Source organism: Zasmidium cellare (assembly GCF_010093935.1).
Source record: "Zasmidium cellare ATCC 36951 unplaced genomic scaffold M409scaffold_19, whole genome shotgun sequence".
Lineage (NCBI taxonomy): Eukaryota > Fungi > Ascomycota > Dothideomycetes > Mycosphaerellales > Mycosphaerellaceae > Zasmidium > Zasmidium cellare.
Genome location: NW_022986963.1, coordinates 337916 through 356466, shown reverse-complemented (window position 1 = coordinate 356466; position 18551 = coordinate 337916). Strand labels below are relative to the sequence as shown.

General features: G+C 54.1%; 7 protein-coding genes across 7 annotated transcripts; 4 read left to right on the top strand and 3 right to left on the bottom strand.

Moving 5' to 3' along the window:
- Nucleotides 1–82: 82 nt before the first annotated feature.
- Nucleotides 83–3766, bottom strand: M409DRAFT_55125 (uncharacterized protein; the record flags this gene model as incomplete). The annotated part of the gene is made up of 1 exon (XM_033812917.1): nt 83–3766. One exon carries the CDS (start codon nt 3764–3766, stop codon nt 83–85), a length of 3684 nt encoding a protein of 1227 aa, XP_033667161.1.
- A 688-nt stretch (nt 3767–4454) lies between these two features.
- Nucleotides 4455–4946, top strand: M409DRAFT_66743 (uncharacterized protein; the record flags this gene model as incomplete). Its single annotated transcript, XM_033817070.1, has 1 exon — nt 4455–4946. The coding sequence occupies one exon, from the start codon at nt 4455–4457 to the stop codon at nt 4944–4946; it is 492 nt and encodes a 163-aa protein (XP_033667160.1).
- A 387-nt stretch (nt 4947–5333) lies between these two features.
- On the bottom strand, nt 5334–11225 carry M409DRAFT_23462 (uncharacterized protein; the record flags this gene model as incomplete). The annotated part of the gene is made up of 1 exon (XM_033806806.1): nt 5334–11225. One exon carries the CDS (start codon nt 11223–11225, stop codon nt 5334–5336), a length of 5892 nt encoding a protein of 1963 aa, XP_033667159.1.
- A 259-nt stretch (nt 11226–11484) lies between these two features.
- On the top strand, nt 11485–13338 carry M409DRAFT_66740 (uncharacterized protein; the record flags this gene model as incomplete). Its single annotated transcript, XM_033817069.1, has 2 exons — nt 11485–11531; nt 11583–13338. The coding sequence occupies 2 exons, from the start codon at nt 11485–11487 to the stop codon at nt 13336–13338; spliced, it is 1803 nt and encodes a 600-aa protein (XP_033667158.1).
- A 753-nt stretch (nt 13339–14091) lies between these two features.
- M409DRAFT_23460 (uncharacterized protein) lies at nt 14092–15534 on the top strand (the record flags this gene model as incomplete). The annotated part of the gene is made up of 1 exon (XM_033806805.1): nt 14092–15534. The coding sequence occupies one exon, from the start codon at nt 14092–14094 to the stop codon at nt 15532–15534; it is 1443 nt and encodes a 480-aa protein (XP_033667157.1).
- Nucleotides 15535–15736: 202 nt separating this feature from the next.
- Nucleotides 15737–16802, bottom strand: M409DRAFT_23459 (glycoside hydrolase family 43 protein; the record flags this gene model as incomplete). Its single annotated transcript, XM_033806804.1, has 2 exons — nt 15737–16334; nt 16393–16802. 2 exons carry the CDS (start codon nt 16800–16802, stop codon nt 15737–15739), a joined length of 1008 nt encoding a protein of 335 aa, XP_033667156.1.
- A 520-nt stretch (nt 16803–17322) lies between these two features.
- M409DRAFT_23458 (uncharacterized protein) lies at nt 17323–18276 on the top strand (the record flags this gene model as incomplete). The annotated part of the gene is made up of 1 exon (XM_033806803.1): nt 17323–18276. One exon carries the CDS (start codon nt 17323–17325, stop codon nt 18274–18276), a length of 954 nt encoding a protein of 317 aa, XP_033667155.1.
- Between the last annotated feature and the right edge of the window lie 275 nt (nt 18277–18551).

Here is an 18551-nt window from a genome sequence, read left to right as displayed (position 1 = left end):
ATGGAGAATCCCATGCCTGCCGAATTTGATTCATCCGATGCTCAATCATCAGAACTGGTCTCCCCACCCCGAGTCCCTCCCCTCATCGATTCCCCCTAAACCCATCGAAACCATCTCCACTCCCCTCCTCAACACCAGGAAATCCTGTCGCGCCATCTCCCTCCTCATCAACGACCTGGCCCAATCTCGTCAACTCCGTCTGATAGACATCCGCGTTCCTCGCCAGCCCCTGCTTCACCTTCTGCAACTGCTCGAAATTGATCCTGCCTTGGTCATACATATCCTTTGCTAGCGAAGCCTCCTCCAACAGTACAGACTGCCCCTTCTCAATCGCACTCTCGAGGAACTGCGCACGCTTGAAATCGACACGGCCCTTGTCGAGCATGATGCGGAGGTGGTAGGCGGCGTTCCAGGCAAGCTTTTTGGAGATGATACGATTGTTGGTGGTGACCTTGAGGCGAAGTTCGGTTTTTTCGTCTTCCGTTAGCTCGTTGTCCCGGTCGAGGAGCCGCTTCTCAGCTCGACGGGCGTCTTTGTCCATGCGGAAGAGGCTTCGCACGCGGTGTGAGTGGAGACGGGCGTCCTCTGGCACGCCAAGGTAGTCTGCCACGTTCATTTTGCGGGCTGATGGTTCGACGAATTGGTCTAAATCTGTTTTGCCATGGGCTGATTCCTGAGCAAACGATATTTTCGTGGAGAACTGCCTTGTAGACCGCACGTTCAGGTTGATGGGCCTGGCCATGGTGGAGAAGGTGCGACTGCCATGTGTGTTAGTGTTTGGCGGCGCCGGGCGGTGGAGTTGGTTATCAGACGTGCCTTCTCCACTCGAATTCTCGTTCCCAGGCTGTGGATCGCCACCAAGTCGGATCGAGTCTTCACGGACAACGTCCTCTGGACCCCATAGATCACCAGCGTCAGCCTGGCTCGATTCTCGGGTCGAAGGACTTGACCGCTGATCGCGCTTGACGCCGTAATTTGGAGTCTCAAACCCAAAGTCGTAGTCGTCTTCCTCTTCCCTGGCAGCGGGGCTCAAATCGTCCTCATACGAACCCATGGCTTCCTCAAAGTCGACGTGTTCCGCAGACGCAACCGCCCGCTGATCTCCACCTGTTGGCGATGCAGTGTCTGAACGCTGGCGCTGCTCAGGTCGGAGATTGAGTGGAGATCGTGAAGCTTCCTGCCGAACGAACTCATCCCCAAGAGATAGGGGATCAGGCAGATCTTCAGGCAAGAGCACAGTACCTTTCTTCTTGACCTCTGCACCCACGTTTCTGTATTCCTGCTTAGCATACGCAAGGCCACCAATCGAGTCCCAAAACTCTGGATCCACCTGCGATGGCCTCACTGCATCCTCTTCTCCGGGTAATTGACAGGATACGAGGCGACCAACGACGATGACGTGGTCGCCCGCCTTAACACATCGTTCCGGTAACAGCTTGGCGTGTAGTTCGGCCAAGACCCCTTCCTTGTGGATTACTCGTGGAGGTGCGTCCTCGTCACGGGAAATGATCTCTGCGCCCAGTTTCTCAAGCTGCAAGAATCCGTCGTGGGGCTCCTTGAGGCGCTTCGTGAACGTGTCTGCAATCGCTGCACCTGTTGAAGTGGCGGTGAGCAGATGTACACGGAACTCTCCAGACGTTGAGATTGCATCCCAACTTCGGCTTGGGACTTTGACATTGAATGAGACGATTGGTCGCGGACGGAAGGCTACAGTATTGAAAGACGACACCGTGATGCCTCGGCTGCGGCGAAGTTGGCTGTCCGCGATTTCCTGAACGTCGGCTCCGGCGTTCTCCTCATTATTCGTGTCGTCAACGGCTTGGAGGCGAGGCACCTGCGAAGTGATTAAAACCACTGGGTGACTGAGTGGTCGAAGAGCAAGTCGGACATCGTCAGCAAGCTGTGCAGCTTTCTCACGGCTAAGGTCTTGTTCTGCATCAATATCTGGCATATTGGCCCAGACGCTTGAAAGTGATGCGTGCACACGAGACGAAATCTTGACCAAAGAATTGCTCAGCCGCTCTCGTTCCCTCTCCATGGCGCTCGATACCTCCAGCCGGAACCTCAAAACACTTTGCAAGGAGCCATGGGCTACGAAAGAGTCGTTCAAGAACACAACATCTTGACAGCCAGTCGCAGACTTCAATTGTTCAGCCGTATAGCGGGTTTGAAAGCTTTGCAGGACTTGCTGCTTGCCATGACCTGTGATAGATACAGTACATCTGTACACGGTTTTCAAAGGCTCGTGATGATCGTGCGTTTGGTCTTCAGCCGGGTTGCCACTAAGTTGGGCAACTATGAAATCGAGTTCTGGCCAAAAAGGGGTCCAATCGTGCCGCTCATGGATGACACGAATACCGCGTGAGGGGACACCGCATTTCTGGTACCCTTTGGCAGCCACCTTTGCGAACATTGCTTTCGCTTGCTCTACACATCCCTCGCTGCCTTGAATCAACTGCAAATGTCGGTGGTCTTTGAGACTCAGGATGGAAGCTTTTGAATAGCGACGGACCGAGCTGACACGAGCGGAGACGTATGCCCGTACAGCATTGTGCTGTTCACCGGGAGGGCAGACTTCAACCAGCGATGTGAAATCCCTGTTTTGGCTCATGCCTTGGCTCTGATCTGAAGCCTGCGTCGCGTTCACATCGATGGTCTTTCGGTCTTCCCCTGACGTTTTGCTTGAACGTCCTGTAGTCCCAACACTTTCGTCCTTGCTCATCTCCTTTTTGATGAGCTTGAACGCCCTCTGCATCGATGACAAAGCTTCTTTGGGCCCGGTAAGTGTAACCAAGCGGCTTTGAACCTTATCATCACTGCTCTCAGCCCGCAACTCTGTTGTTTCCGTTGACATCGTCAACTTGAGCGCCTCGGCTAGCCTTAGAAAAGCTGTCTTCGGCATCACTTGCTGCCACTGGCTTTCTGTGAAGGCGACCACCAGCTCCAAACTCTCATCGGCCAGTCGACGGAAGACATCACTTCCAGCCCTCAGATAATTGGTTGAGTAACGGAAGATTGCAAAATTCTCGTCGCGAAAGGCACGGTTGCACATGTTCAAGTCATCCCAAATTTTCGAAACTGTCTGCCACGGGCCTGCAAGATACACAGTGGAGTGGGGCGACTGCGTTGCTTGGGTTAATGTGGGCTGAGATTCATCTTGTCCCTGGCCAGTTGCTTCGGTGATGATCTGCTTGACCACAATTTCACCGCCATATCGCCATTTCAGGAACTCCAGTTGGTCGCCGTAGCGAAATCGCCATCTTGTTGCCGTCGCGGCATCAATCGAGTGCTCCAAAGCAATATGGTCTTCCGTTCGAGAGCGTATGGCTGTGCGGCCAGGTTTTATGTTCGAGGAGGGTAGATAAGTGTTTGAAAGTATGGGGCCCATTCGCCACAACTTGGGAGTATTCTGTGCGCTGCCAGGCTTCCCTTCTGAGGTCTCTTGGGGTGTGCTGGCCGACCCATCGGTCTTAGCCGGCTGCGTCGCGTGGTTCCCCTTCAGAGCATTGAATGCGTCTACAACCTCCTTGAATGACCCCGATATCAAAATAGAGTGAATAGTGTTGCGCGGCCCAAGGTCATCGACCCCTTCTCGCTTCTTAAACAGCTCTTGCACTTCTATCCTCGCGCCCGTACGGTCCTTCAAACGTTCAAGCCTTGCACCGTGTACCCCTTGGACCTCTTGGAGAACGTCACCAGCAATGGCATACTCGAGCATGAGACCAGCTTCGGACCGAAATCGCACAGCATATTGACCTGCATCCATGGTATGGAATGGCTTTACAGCCGCAGAGACTACTTCGCTTTCGAGCATCGCTTTCGGGACACCTCGTCTGTCTCCATTTCGTCCATTGTTGTTAGCGTCCTGCCTCCTGCCCTTCCTGGGCTCTCCCTCCTCGGACCTGGCCTTGATGTGATCCAGCGAGATGCTCCCATATCCGTGAATCGGTGGCGACCAAGTACTATGCCTCCGAATCCTGAGTCTACGAGGTGGATTGCCTTCCTCCTCCACCTTTTGCTCCTCGCCTTCTTTTGAGGGAAGATCCTTCAACGATACATGGCTTATGTTTGAGGATCTGCTGCGACGGCCGCCCGATTCCTGGGTGAACACTGGATCTTGCTCGTCATATTGGAGTCCAGAGGAGTGGAACGCTGAAGTGCAAGAGCTGGTCGAAGGTAGCCATTGTCGTTGGGTACGCGTTGCGAGGATGTTCCATTGGTAGAAGGCTTGATAGAAGCGTCGAGCAGCGAGGCCTGGACGCTGACGCTGCATTGAAGGAGCCGCCCTATTTTCAATGCGAGTTCGATGACATATCGAAGACGTGAAGTCCATCGACCTCGCCTCGACCTCAATGCCAAGACTCACCCCCGAGCTCCTCCGCAAACCTTCTTCGGACCTCACCCATTGACGACGACGACATCAATCAGATCTCCCATAGTCCAAATCGCCTACAATGTCAATAATACGACCCTCCCTCCGCCCCAAGAGCGCCGTCTCGCCCCAACACATCCACCAACAAGTCCGGCACGCGACCCTCCTCCGGCGTCCTAAACGACCTTACACCTTCACCCAACTCATAACCCTTTCCGACGGAAGTACATTCACACACCGCACGACATCTCCCGCGCCGATCTACAAAAGCACAAAGGACACCAAGAACAGCCCTCTATGGAACCCGAGTTCGCAGAAGTTGTTGAATGTCGAGGAGGATGAGGCGGGGAGGTTGAAGAGGTTTCGAGCGAGGTTTGGGAGAGGTTTTGATGTGGAGACTTTGGAGGAAGGAGAGGAGGCGCGAGAAGGCGAAGAAGGCGTACCGCGAGAACGGGAAGAGGAGAGTTTACTCGATATGATTAGTTCGGTGGGCAAGGAGGCGGAGAAGAAGGGTAAAGCTGCTGGGAAGGAAGAGGCTGTGAAAAGTGGCAAGGGAAAGGGCGGGCAGAAGTGAGCAGAGAAAAGCATCGGGTTGTAACAAAGTCGGTTTGAGGAGCACGTTCCGCTTATTCTGAACATCACACTGGACAAACGCATTGAGCATGGCAAGGAGGCCAGTGCAAGAGCATGGTGAATCACGCCGGACAAAGGACACAGACGGTCATGTTGGACATGTGTATGGGGTGAGAAAGGAATCCACACCCCCAGTGCCTGCAAGCAAGAAGACGGGACATGACGTGTGAGAATTACCGCACAGCCAACTGAGCAGGAAAGATGGCAAGATTGACGAGAGGTCAAGCAACTCAATGTACAGCAAATGTATCATACCACCGCGAACAAGGTCTCATTGAGACCCATCGAACGCCTCGCTAAACCATCAATGCCTCGCTCCCACCTTCATCTATGCACTCGAGCGCCTAGCCCTCTCTTCAACACTCGCTCTCAACCCCTCAATGACCTCCTCTCCAAGCCACCTCACCTTCCCATCACCCTCACGTCTCGCCCTCTCCGCCCAAGCAAACAGCACCCTCAAATTCCACAATGCATTCCGATCGTTGCCCCGCACTGCCTTGCTCAGTACCATTCTGTCATCCACCACTGTTGCACGATCGTCCGAATAGACGGAGCTGTGGACATCAGGAGGAAGCAAAAGCTCGACATCAGCGCGATCTACTTCCTTGAAAGCGTGAAGATTGAACAGCGTGTGCCAGATCTGCGGATTGAGCACTGTAGCCGTCTGGGCATCATTCAACGCCGCCAATGCAGCACTGAAAGCTGACGAGTGGGCTTCTGCTGCTGGGCATCGCCTAACGAAGACTCGCTGGTCCTCGCGGAAGGCTTTCAGATGCTCTGGATTGTTCGCAAAGTCGAGGGTTACGCGCCAATAAGCTGGGTTATCGGTCTGTATCGTTGCGATAGTGTCCAGCTCTGGTAGCAAGCACGGCGCTCGCATGCTCACTTCTGTCCCGTCCCGCTTAGTGACTTTGATGGGCATGTGAATTGGTCGCTGTGTGTCGATATCCTCTATGATGATGCATCTTGCCTCAGCGGCGAAGACCCAAAGATGTCTGAATGCCTGAAGATGAACTCGGTTGTCCTGTACATCTGTGGGAAACAGCGGGTAAAATGCGCAGATGAGGGAGGCAATCGCCAAATTTGAAGTCCCGAGGCTGAACGTCCCACCGCCCAGGAAGAGTACACCGATGGCCAGATGGGCGGCAAGATGAGAACCGTAGGTAGTGTCAGAATCGGTACGGCCATGCATGCGACGAAGATAGCGGAAAGTCTCAAGATCACCAGTTCCGGCCATGACCACAGCCGCACAGAGAGCGAGAGCGTCCATGCAGCGCTTCAGTGCAGAACGTCCCAGCTTGGCATCGAAATAGTATGATTCTGACCAGCCGAATGCGTAGAAAGCCTTCAGCACACCCAGAATCTCATCGCGGGCCAGGACATTCCCACTGCCTGCGTACTTGAGTCCCAGTGCCCAAGCCAGTCCAGTGAAGACGTTGAAGAGCGGGATGTGAGCACTGTTCATGGTGTTCTTCATGGTGACCTGATTGCTTGCGTCCACGAGCTTGCTCTTGTAGAAGTTCGGCAGGTTCGCGTGGATCCAACCAGGTCGGCCGGACACAATGCCCTGCGCCTCGATATTGTCCCAGAGAATGATGTGCTTGGCCATGGCACGAAGCATGAGAATGTCTGGTCTCACATGGTCGTACTGTGCTTCAGTGTCTGGAATGTCGATCTTGTTGGCCACAGCCCTGTCGCCGGACTTCATGTAGACAAGCGCCACAGCAACGACTGCTCCGGCAGTGGCTCTGTCAAAGACGTGAACTGCGTTGACCGGGCGAGGGCCAACCGCTACCGCCAAAAGCCGTTCCGGCAGATACATGCCGTGCAACCCTCGCAGGTCATTGCCCTTGCCAAGATTAATCAAGCCAAGCGCAAATCCAGCTGCCAGGCGGTAGGACTCGTCTCTCAGCATGTCTGGTCCGCTGTCTGGATCCTCCATTTCCATGTACTCAATCTCAGAAAGCATTATCTCGCTCATTCGCCGATGCTGAGTGTTGTAATAGAGCAAGCCAATACCCATGAGACCTGCTGTCTGCGTGGCCGGCGAGACATTCAACTCAGCAGCACCGGGCGGCAGCATCCGAGTGATGTGGACAGACAGCATTCTGGTGATAAGGCCATCCATGGTGCCAAGATACGAAGCCGAGAGCCCAAGGAGAAGGCCGACGGAGGTCATCGTATGCTTTGGCGTCAGATATTTGAAGGAAAGCCACTTCGCCAAGTTCCGCAAGTGACCACCTAGCCCCAAGGCCAAAAGCATTCCGGCGTGTCTGTTCGTGAGCTCATTCGGCTTGTTGAAGGCAATCCAAGACGTATCGATTCCCTTGACGTTTCGAGAAATTCTCATCCCTGCAGACACGCCAGCATGAAAGTACGCCCAATTGACCTTCTCCTCGGTCAGTCCACTTCGATCTGTTGTCAACGTATGCCCCATAGGCTGCATGACACAGGAGGAGTTGAAGCCGGGCAGATGGTATTTCTCCGTGAGAAGGGGCGTTTGACTGTCGTAGTGTATCATGCCATCGCCAGCAGGCAATGCGATCATGCGTATCGTCACCCAATGCATCAATCTACGCTGATGTTCAAAGTGTGTTGCCTCGTCCCAATCTGGCTGTTTAGGGCACTGTGCGACCTGCACGCTGTTGAAATGCATCAAGCTCATCGCCTCCACTAACCTCCTGTCTTCGCTGAAGATCAATTGGGAAATGGCGTGACGTCCCGCTTCCCTTGTTTTGAGTTGCAGCCCAGGGTGATCCAACACATGAATGACGGCGGCGACGTCCCTCGAGGCACCGTACAAAAGCCACTGTAGTTTTGGCGCTGAGGAAAGTGCCTCTCTTGCGCTTGTACTGAGATCGTCCCGGCCCACCAACTGCAGTAAATCGTCCTTCCAGATCGTTGGAGGCTCCTTTTCACACCTAGCGATTGCGTCCTTGAAAGGGGCAGATATCGCTTCTGGGTACGTGTCTAACATCTCAACCGTAAAGCCTCTTTCAGCCAAGCATTCGACTGTTGTTACAGGGCTAGTCGTCACGCCACGCGTTGCAGATACCATGTCCGACAAGGCCAACAGCCGAGGAGTCACAGTGTTTTCCAACGTGTCCAACCCGTACGAGTTCGTCCCATCCATTTCCGCGATCGAGGAGAATGATGGATAACGCTCTGATGAACCGTGCTTTAACGAATGCTCAAACCATTGGAAGACGCTGACTGGTTGATCGAAAAACTCAAGTCGAGGAGGACTTGCAACAGTCGATTTGACATACGCCCAGCGTCCATCTGTGGCACCTTCGAGCTCGTAATATTTCCCTTTGCCATAGGCCCAATGTTTCAGATTTAGCCACGTGCCGATCTGTGCCACCACAGGAGCTATGTCTAGCTTTGACGTCTCCATCTTGGAGAGAACACTTAGCTTCTGTTCTTCGTGACATAGGTGCAGCCCGAGCATGAGCTTGGCAGCCACATTGATCAGATCGGCTGGCCTGAGTGCATCTGTCTTGAGGGACGTAGAGAGCTCATCTGCCAGAGAAGCAGCAACGACTACAAGTTGATCTTTGCGTGAGTCCGATCCCCTGGGAGAATTTCTGATGGAGGTTGGCCTTTGAGGAGGTAGCCATGACCAGACTGAAGAACGCTCCAGAGCCATTGCATGTGTTGTTGCTTGGAGCTGCAGAGCCGATGTGGATTGTGTATTGCCCTTCCCAGTTGCCATCTTGGAGATGTTAGGAGCGGCTCGTGCCTTGGCGTCGAGTAGATCGATGGCGAACGTGAAGATTGTTGCAACGAAAGCTACGAACTCGACAGAGCTACTCGTTCCTTGTAAGATGCCGACGTTAGCCTTTAGCCAGGCGTATGACTGACACCACAGCTTTCGAACAATTTGACTTTGTGATCTCGGAAGTAAGACTTCACAGACTGCAAGCAACTTCTCAACTTGCGGGTCCGCTGGTTGTAGTTGAAGCCTGCGTCGGTGTTTTACTCCATCGATGCCAGTCTCATCAAATCTCGCACTCGGTCCTGCATGCTGAAGTCGAATCGGCGTTAGAGGACGTTCAAGCGTTCTATTCTTGCCCACGTCCTTGTGTTCGCTGGTCTCCGCTGACAGAACACTCAGGGGATCGTGAAATCTATACGATGCATTAGAGGGCAGAGGGCAAAGTGAGCGCTGATCTAGACCGAGTTGGATCCCTCGCCCTCCAAGTAAGATTGCTTCAGCTTCGCCGTCGTGTATCTTGAGGATGTCCTCGCAGCGGTCCAGCCGTCGCTGATCGACAAGAAGCGGAATTGCAGCACACGGCGATGCTGGCAACTCTGGCCACAATAATCTTTGCTTGATCTTCAATTGCATGTACTGCAGCTCGCCATCGGTACGGTCGTGAAGATAAATCGCCAGGCTCTGCTCTTGAGAGGCCTGGGCACCGCGTGGCTCCAGCAGCGTTACCACCTTGTAATTTGTGCTAGCTTCATGGTTGGAGTTTTGCGAAGGTGTCGGTAGGCCCGCCGGAAAGGAGTGAATCTTCCTTACAATCAATTCGCGCTTGAAGCCTTCCTCCGAGCTGTCGAAGACGTTGTCTACGCCAGATCTTTCGATTGTCGCCCGGATGTGTTGGAGAATCTCATCAGTAGTCTCTTCGCTGTCGAATTCGAGTGTGCTGTCGAGATCCATTGACTCATCACCACCAAGGCTTTGACCATAGGCACTACCTGGTGTCGAGCCACGGCTCTTCCTGTGGCTGAGCGACCTCCTGGTATTCGGTCCACCAAAGGAGGTAGTACGTCTGCCACCGCCGCCCCCAAAGCTCGCACTGACAGTCGTTTGGCTGGCACGAACATCCGTGTTCATGGAGCTGATCCTCCGGTTCTCTCGAGCAGGTTGCTGGGAGCCAGCAGGCTGGTAGTCTGGGTCCATTTGAGAGGCCATGACTTCTTCTTGTTGCTGCTTACTTTGGTTACGAGACAATGTAGTCCCCTGAGAACCAGCGAGCTCTCCGACTGGATGGTTTGGCGCAACAAAGCTCTCCCTAGCGCCGTCTCTTCGTCGCACAGCTGGCGTTGTCGCTCCTGTTCCGACATTGGCAGTCAAAAAGGAGCTTCGGCGCCTAGCCTTAGCGGCCTTCTGATCTGCCCGAAGTTTCAAGAGCGTTTTCAGAGATTTGTCCTCCACGTACCAAGCATGCCACACAGTGACAATACTGATGTCGTGATTGAAGCTAACGAGCAACGATAGCGGTCCGGTATTGTCGGCCTTCGAGCCGGACAGTTCACTCTTCGCCGAGACATGAATGATCTTCTCTGCAGGATCCAGTCCTTCAAACTCGACACTGAGTGCATTTCGTGATCTCGTAGACTTTTGCGGCCTTTGGTGTTGAATCGAGTAAGTCACCACTCCCAGCTCGGAAAGAGGCCCACTCAAAGAGTATATGTTCGTAACGTCTTCGTCGCCACGCTTTCCAGATGCTCCAATAACTTCCTGGAACAGAGTGTTGAGCTTAGGATTCCCACCTAGTGGGCTCGGCTGGGTTGGCTTGTTGTGAATGAAGCTTGTCCTCGCGAAGCTCTTCACCAGCGTGGGAGATACTGATTGCCTCAGAAATGAAGGTCCACGGCCTTGCGAGGAGAAGAACGAGTTCGGTGGAGCGGCCGGAACTTGTGGAGTCGGAGGAAGTGAAGACTGGACGGTTCGTTTCCTCTGCAGTATGATACCTCGTGGTGCTGCGAATGCTCTCTCGACCTCGAAAGGCAGATCCACGATATGATGAGCGCCTCGCAAGAAGTAAATATGAGCTTTGGTCTTCAGCAAGACAACAAGCGCCCTTCGGGGAAATTTGCTTTTGAAGGACTGTCTTTTGGTCTCGGTCTCCTCCTGAAAGCCTGACGAATTAAGGCTACTCCGTTGTGGCCTGAGCTCATTTGCATGGGCAGTGAAGATTCCAGGCTGCATGTCTGAGGCGGCTGGAAAGCTAGTGAGGAGCGCTTGCACCATGGATTCGCCTTCCAAGTCGAAGCGGTAGATGTTTCGAACAAATCTTCCCTGCGACCAAGCAACAGCATTTTGGGTGACCAGCAGCTCCTCCTCCACACAATCGTTACCGTCCGCGACAATGTAGGTGTCCCATTGATACTGATCCGGCTTTGGGTCGGGCGGAAGAAGGCCTTCAGTTAGTAGGTATGGAAGGGCAACGGGAGTATGCACTCCCAGGGAATTGACCGCCGCCATCGATGCGTAGGAAGTCCTCAATGACTCCCCGCATCTTACCAAATACTCACCTTGGTAATCAGAATCGTGATGCGCGAGGATTGGCGACTTTTGATGGTCGGTTGGTGGTTTGTTTGACCAGGTGAAGTCCCTCGTTTTCGCTTGCGAATTTGGAAGACGCGACGGCGCGCGTCAACAAAGCGCCCATCAAAGCTTCATCAAACCCGCCCACGACGGCAGCAACCACGAGCATCCCTGACACCACCGCCCACTCTATACTATGAAGCAGCCCAGAGTGTCCAAACGCGAGCGCAAGCTCCATCTGAGGTATATCACGCCTCGTCATGTGCCTCATATCCGCTGACTGATCTTTCACAGCTACGAGCTCCCGCACCGCATTCACTCCTCCCTCCTCTACCCCATCTCCGCCCCAAATGGCTCCACGCTCATCATCTACGGCCACGACAGAGGTCTCAAGGCCCTCTGGAGAGGTGGACGGCGGCGCTGTGAGACCCCACGAGCATCGGCACCCAGGACAAACGGCACGCAGCACACAGATGTCATTCTGATCGACGACAGCGACGACGAGGGACACGCAGATGAGCCAGTCGAGGACCAATTCGAGAAGGAAGAAGAGGAGCTTGACCCAGACTGTCCATACCCCAGCGCCATTCAAGACCTCGACATCCGCCTCGATCGCAGCGTCCTCCATGTCGCTGCACCACCACTCCAGACTTCCGCCCTTACACCAGCAATACTGAAGAAAGTGGCAGTGGTCGCAATCACATCCAGTGATGGATCTGTCAGGCTACTGCAAATACCATTGTCACCTCCATCAGACGAACAGAAAGGCCAGACATTGCAAGACGTATCCGACTCGAAAATCGTGCTTCATCCGTCTGGCGGTATCATCTCTGATCTTTCGGCCAAATATTTGCCCATCGACAACCAACCACTCACGGCCCCAAAGCGTCAGCAAGAAGATGTCGAAGGTCACTTGCTGGTGGCTGCCGCTTCACGTGCTCTCAGCATCTGGTCCATCTCAGTCACAGCCGATAATCTGTTCGTTGAGGACCAAAGACCCACTCATAAAGTCCAGCTCGCCAATTCTCTGTGCAAGATCTCATTCCACCCATCGACCCGCTCGGCGCAGCTGCTGGTGGGAGATCGTCTCGGAGCTGCTCGAATCTACGACCCATATGCATTCCGAACACCACAAAAGCGACCAGACTCGAGCGGTTCAGCAACTGAGCCCAACCCAAATCTCGGCGATCCAGGCATCTGGATCATGACGTACCACACCACATTCGCTCTTCCCAAGGACGGATCTCTGCCAGCTGCACTGACTCGTCGCAAGAGGCTTCTTGATGCGAAGTGGGTGCTAGGAGGCAAGGGCATTCTAGCGCTGCTAGAAGACAGCCAGTGGGGGGTGTGGGATGTGAGTGGCACTTCGAGGCCTGCGAGACTCGTGGAGGCCTTTGCCATTGACGGGTTCCTCACATCGCCGAGCGCCAATGAGCCTGTCGAGCCCGTACGCCCCAAGCGAGGAAGCTCAAAACTCGCACCTATGACACCAAACACGCGAAAGTCCAAGTCGGAACAGTTCTACAGCGGCGACTCCAAGTCGAAGCTTTCGGAGGCGGTTGCCAAAGGTGGCATCTCTGTCGCAACGAATCACCCACGAAGCGGACAGTCTGATGAGAGCGTCATCCTATGGCACAACAGCGATGTCTATACTATCCCGAGCATGCAATCATTCTGGCAGCGAAGTACCACGAGCGGCGGTATTGGCTCGCTCTACGCACCAGGTATCTCACACGTCACTGAACTCGACCCCATGCACGAGATCATATCCTCCATCTCACTCTTCGCTACAAAGTCGTCCAGTGCAGGAATCGGCGCCATGAACACTCAGCGGGACTTGCTCGTGTCGACAGAGTACCACATAATTGTCTTGCAACAGCTACGTGCACAGACCACAGCACGCTCACTCTTCCAGGCTGCCGAGCGCCCAGCGTCTCGCGACCAGCAAATGCTAGATGCTGGGGCTCTCGACCTAGCTGGAATGGATCGCGTACTCGATGGCATGGCAGCAGGCGGTGGACCTGCGAGGAAAGTCGGCTTCGCGACTTGAACGGATCTGACTACGTCGGTTCACATCCTGTACGACATTCTGCGCTAACGATACCCCAAAAAGCATGAGCAAAAAGACCCTTGACTTGACTTCACTTCATCTTCACTCACATTTCTACCACCTCCTTCCACCCTCGTTTCACATCAGTAATCCCAAAAGACTCAGAGCATACCCGCATGGTTTGGTGGAGCGCTTTCTCAAGGCCAATGAGATTTGCTCAGTATTACAAGCGGAAAATCGATGTCGCTCCACGTTCACGAGAAGTCTCCTCGAGAGGCGTAAGGGACACTCACTGTTCGGCCGACTACGGTGAGTCGAACGTTGTGAGGGAGTGGCGGGCGACGTGCTCGTTCCAGCATTGCATCTGCCCATCAGGAGATCAGGATGTAGTGATGGTTCTGGGTGGTTGCTACACACATCAGGATACTCGTAAGTTTGCAATGGAAAGTATCTTCATTTCGTTGACTACCATTGCTATCAAGTCGTTTCTTTCCGTCCTCCATATTTCGACTCAACCCACGCCCCAAGCCGAACATGGCTAGTCTCATACGGAACATACATTGTGGTATATATGGCAGTGTTACACAAGTCGAAGCCATGTGACCGAGGAAACGAGGCGCAGCCACATCAAAGCTGTGCACCTCGCAGCGGGAGGCCTCTTTTGTGAGGCTGGGTTCGACACTCGACTATATACTAGCTCCAGTGTCAGGTCCTCTGACACTTACGATTGATGAAGAGGATAGAACCTCCACGATGCAAGGACTCACTTATCAACCTCTGAAACCCGGCAAATCCTTCAGACTTGCTACCTTGCACGGAGGTCAACCAAACGACCAGATCAGCCTCACTGTTCAAGAATACGACCTCAAAAATTGTCCACCATACATTGCGCTCTCGTATGAGTGGGGCGAGGAGCATGAGAAGAAGATCTCGCTGAATGGAATGCCGTTCCGCATCCGCACGAACTTATACGACTTTCTTCAAGTCATTCGACCTGGCCCGTCAAAGACCCGGCTCCTGTTCATCGATGCGCTCTGCATTAATCAGACTGACGTTGCCGAGCGTTCCTCTCAGGTGCACTTGATGAGGGACATCTATGAGGGAGCTAGAAAAGTATGGGCTTGGCTTGGCCGAGATAGTGTCGCTTCCGATGTAGTGGCCGATGCTTGCCAGGGACAACAAGCCACGGACGTCGACGATGCCGAACTTCAACGTAGCGCCAAAGAGGTGCTTTCACGAAGATACTGGACACGGATGTGGATGATGTCCGAATTGATGATCGCGAAGACCATCACATTATATTGTGGACCTCGCTCGTTCTCCTGGGATGAGCTCGTTGAGGTTTTGTCCTCATACATCCCGGATTGGTACCACACTTTCGAGTCGACGAAAGCCTTTCGAGCCGTGGAGGATGTGCGGGCGGCAGTCCGGAAAGGCTCGAAGATCCCAGTCTTGAGGCTCTTTGACGAGTTCGGCCAGATGGAATGTCAACACAAACAGGACCGAGTGTACAGCTTGCTTGCCTTCCACGCTCACGCGAGAAGGCTGCCTTGTGTTATGGCCGACTACGCGGGCAGCGCCGAAAAAGTGTTCGTCGAAGCCCTTCGGTACTGCGCACAAGCTCCTGGAAAGGTGGCAGGCACACGGCCTGGTTTCGAGATTGCAAAGTGCAGTCGAGCCTTTCAAGCAAGCCTGGGCATCGAACCGGAGAAAAGCATTTCTGATGTACTCGAGGTCATGAAAGAACACCCAAGCACAGAGACACTGCACAAACCCGTCTTCAGAGAGTCATTGGAAGAACCACAGATGCTAGGCAAGACCAAAACAGGTGCATGGTTCGAGACGGAGTCACGCTCCGCTGGGCTGGACCTGACTCGTATCGCGGTCCACGCACATCGATACACCAAGACGGAGATGGTGTTTACAAGCAAAGATGCCCGCCACGGCGACCAAGTGTTCCGGATTCGCGGCTCAGCAATTGCAGTGGTCTGTCATGGCTCTAGGTCATCGTGGCGGATTGTAAGCCTTGGAGTCGTGGTGCCCAAGGCCAAAGAGATCAAGCACAAGTACGCAGATTTCTTATACCACAGCCTGGACGGGAGTGTCGAGGTGGACGCTGCTGGGGATGCTTCTGTGTCGCTGAGCTGTTTCGATGTTGCGGTGCTCTCGTCGCTGCCTGAAGCGACTCGATCTTAATGCTCTCCGCGGATACCTTGCACGAGATACGGGCGTTTGGAGCACTTCTGAGTTTAAATGGCAGGCAACGGAGTTTGCTTGCGAGGGACATGAGAGGTGGTGGCGTTTGAAGCTTTTCACGTTCAGGGGCTGAGCATTTCGTACGTGTGTCGTCAACTTTCAAGTAAGTGAGAAAGCCATATTTCCTAATCTATCAAGGCTCCTAATTGCCATACTTCTCCCACACAGCATCGTACTCCTCCTGCGTCAAAGGCGTGACGCTTCCATGCTTCAGCCCACTCGGAAACCCGTCATACTCCGACTCCGTCCACTCTCCGCCCAAGATATCCCTCGTCTCAAACGGCACATACTCCGTATAATCATCCAGCAACATATGATACAACCCTTCCTCGACATTGTCTTTAAAGACCGCCGTTCCCTCCCTCGGACTCTCTGGCCGGACATACCCTTCGACCCTCGTCCACTCCGTGGAAAACAAGCCTTGGGTCATCGTCTCCTGATAGACCTGATTGACAGTCTCGTTCTTCAGAAACCTTGCCCAATGGTCCGGTTGTCCGAGATACTGGAATTCCTGATCGATGAGAGGCGTATCTTCCAGAGCGAGGTAATCCTGCGGAGCGCTGAAAGAGATGAAATCCGTTGTGGTCGCATACCGGATCCGATCGAGCATCGCGGTGCCGGTATGCTCGGTGTCGGACTCGGCATAATGCCTCGAAGACCAGAAGATGAAGAACTGGCTGGTATCATCGTCCCAAACAGCACTCGGAGCCCACGCCATTCCCGCGGTGGGAGTTTCAACTCTATCATCTCATCAGCACAACCGCTCCACTCCAATCTACCAAAACAAGCTCAACTCACGTCACAAGCCTCCCCTCCCCCCACCCCGTCAACCCCTCAGACTCCCAAACAACCAACCCCCGACTCCCCCTCCGCGTAACCTCATCCCAACTAAACCCCTCCGCATTAATATCCAAATCCGTCGCGATCAAAACCCACTTCTCCCTCCGTCCATCGCTCGTCAGAAAGACACCCCTGACGCCGCCCGTGCCGACGTTGGAGGTCAGGATTGGGGAGCCGTTATTGAGGAAGGTGAAGGCTGAAGGAGAGTTGGAAGTGGAGAGGTGCCATTGCACCGCTGGCGTGGGGTCTGAGAAGGTGGAGATGAGGTAGCCAACGAATTCAGTAGAGGGCGTGGTGGTTTGACGGGGGAGGAGGGCTGCGAAGGAGAGGGAGGCGGAGAGGGATGCAAGAAGGTGTGAGAGTCTCATCGTTGAAGGGGTGCTAACAAGAAATGGAAAGAGTGATCAAGCCATCTCACTCGGCAGCACGACTTTCTATATACTTTTGCATCCAACATGGCCAAGCCGGAGGATTTAATCATGGTCGAATCCATATTGGAGCAGGTACAGCTACTGCAGCTTCTCGAGGGGACGGCTAAAGCTACAAGCGACAACCAGGGATCTGCATTTCTCCGTCTACTTGACCTCTGCATGCCAAGATGGATCCCAGTTGTCCTTCATGCTTGGCAAAACAACACTCTATCCTGTCGAAGTGCAAAAGGGGAAGGAGAAGAATACCATTCCTCTCACATCGACTCTTCGTAATGGGACGAGCCATTGCCCACAGCAGTCTAGCTGGCTGCAACCGGCAGCTCCATTCAGGCATCAGATTCGTTGGCTCGATCTACGTTCAGTCTGTGCCGCATAGCACGCATACCGTCATGAATCATTTTCCCTAAAAGCATCCAGGTTGTTCACCTCATGCTGCACGCAAGAAGGCACTGCGATCATGTTCATGCACCACCCGCCAACGATTCAGCACTTCCCACAGGCCGAATGTCTCGCCAGTAGAACCAATAGCACCGAAAACGTCGACGACGACGACGAAGAAGAACAAGAAGAAACCTGGTCCCCCCTCCAACTAGCAGCCTCCTCCGGCAACCTCCCACAGGTCACAACCCTCCTATCCTCCGGCATCAACCCAAACGCCCCACCCCAGGGCTGGTACGGCAAAACCGCCCTCCAAGCCGCCGCGCTAAATGGCCACCTCCCCATAATCAACCTCCTCCTCGCCAGCGGCGCCAACGTCGACGCCCCAGGAGGCAACAACGGCGGCCGCACAGCCCTCGTCCTCGCCGCCGGCGCCACAGGAATCCCTCCGGAGACACAAATAGAAATCGTCGACCGCTTGCTCGCGGCAGGTGCAGATATCAACCGTCCGGCGCATAAGTATAATGGCCGCACGCCGCTGCAAGCAGCGTGCGAAGGTGGGAATCTGCTCGTCGTACGGCGTCTTTTGGATTTAGGAGCGGATGTGCGAGCGCCTGCGGCGAGAACCGCTGGGCGGACGGCGCTGCAGGCTGCGAGCGAGCAGCAACATATCGATATCGTCGAGCTTCTCCTTCTGAAGGGGGTGATCCTCCATCAAGACGACTCAGGCGTTTCACACTCCAGATCGGGCCTCACGGCGCTGCAGGCCGCGGCTTCAGTGGGAAATATGCTGCTGGTGGAGAGGCTGCTGGAGGCTGGGGCAGACGTCAGTGCGCCAGGTAGTAGGTATGGGGGATGCTCGGCGCTGGGGGCGGCGGTAGAAGGGGGTTTTGTCGAAGTGCTGAGAGTTTTGATTCGAGCTGGGGCGAATTTAAACCAGACGACCGGGAATCATAGACGGACGGCGATTCAGGAGGCGAGGATGAGGGGATCTTTAGAGTCTGTGAGAATACTTAGAGAAGCGGGCGGTTGACCGCTTGATAGAGAGACCCCTTTTGAAGGCCGCCAACATAAAACTCTATCCCAAGAGATTGATCGAGACCGACATCTGAAAGGGACACCGAGATCTTAACAAACCATCTTTGATACAAGTCTACAAGTCTACAATACAATTTAGACACTATAGTCTCCAACATCAAGCGTCCAGCGGCATGACCATTAACTCCTCCAAGCAAATACTGTCACCAGTCCTCATGTACATCGTGCTTCGTAAAAACTGTCCTCATGAACATCGAAAGGAGATATTGC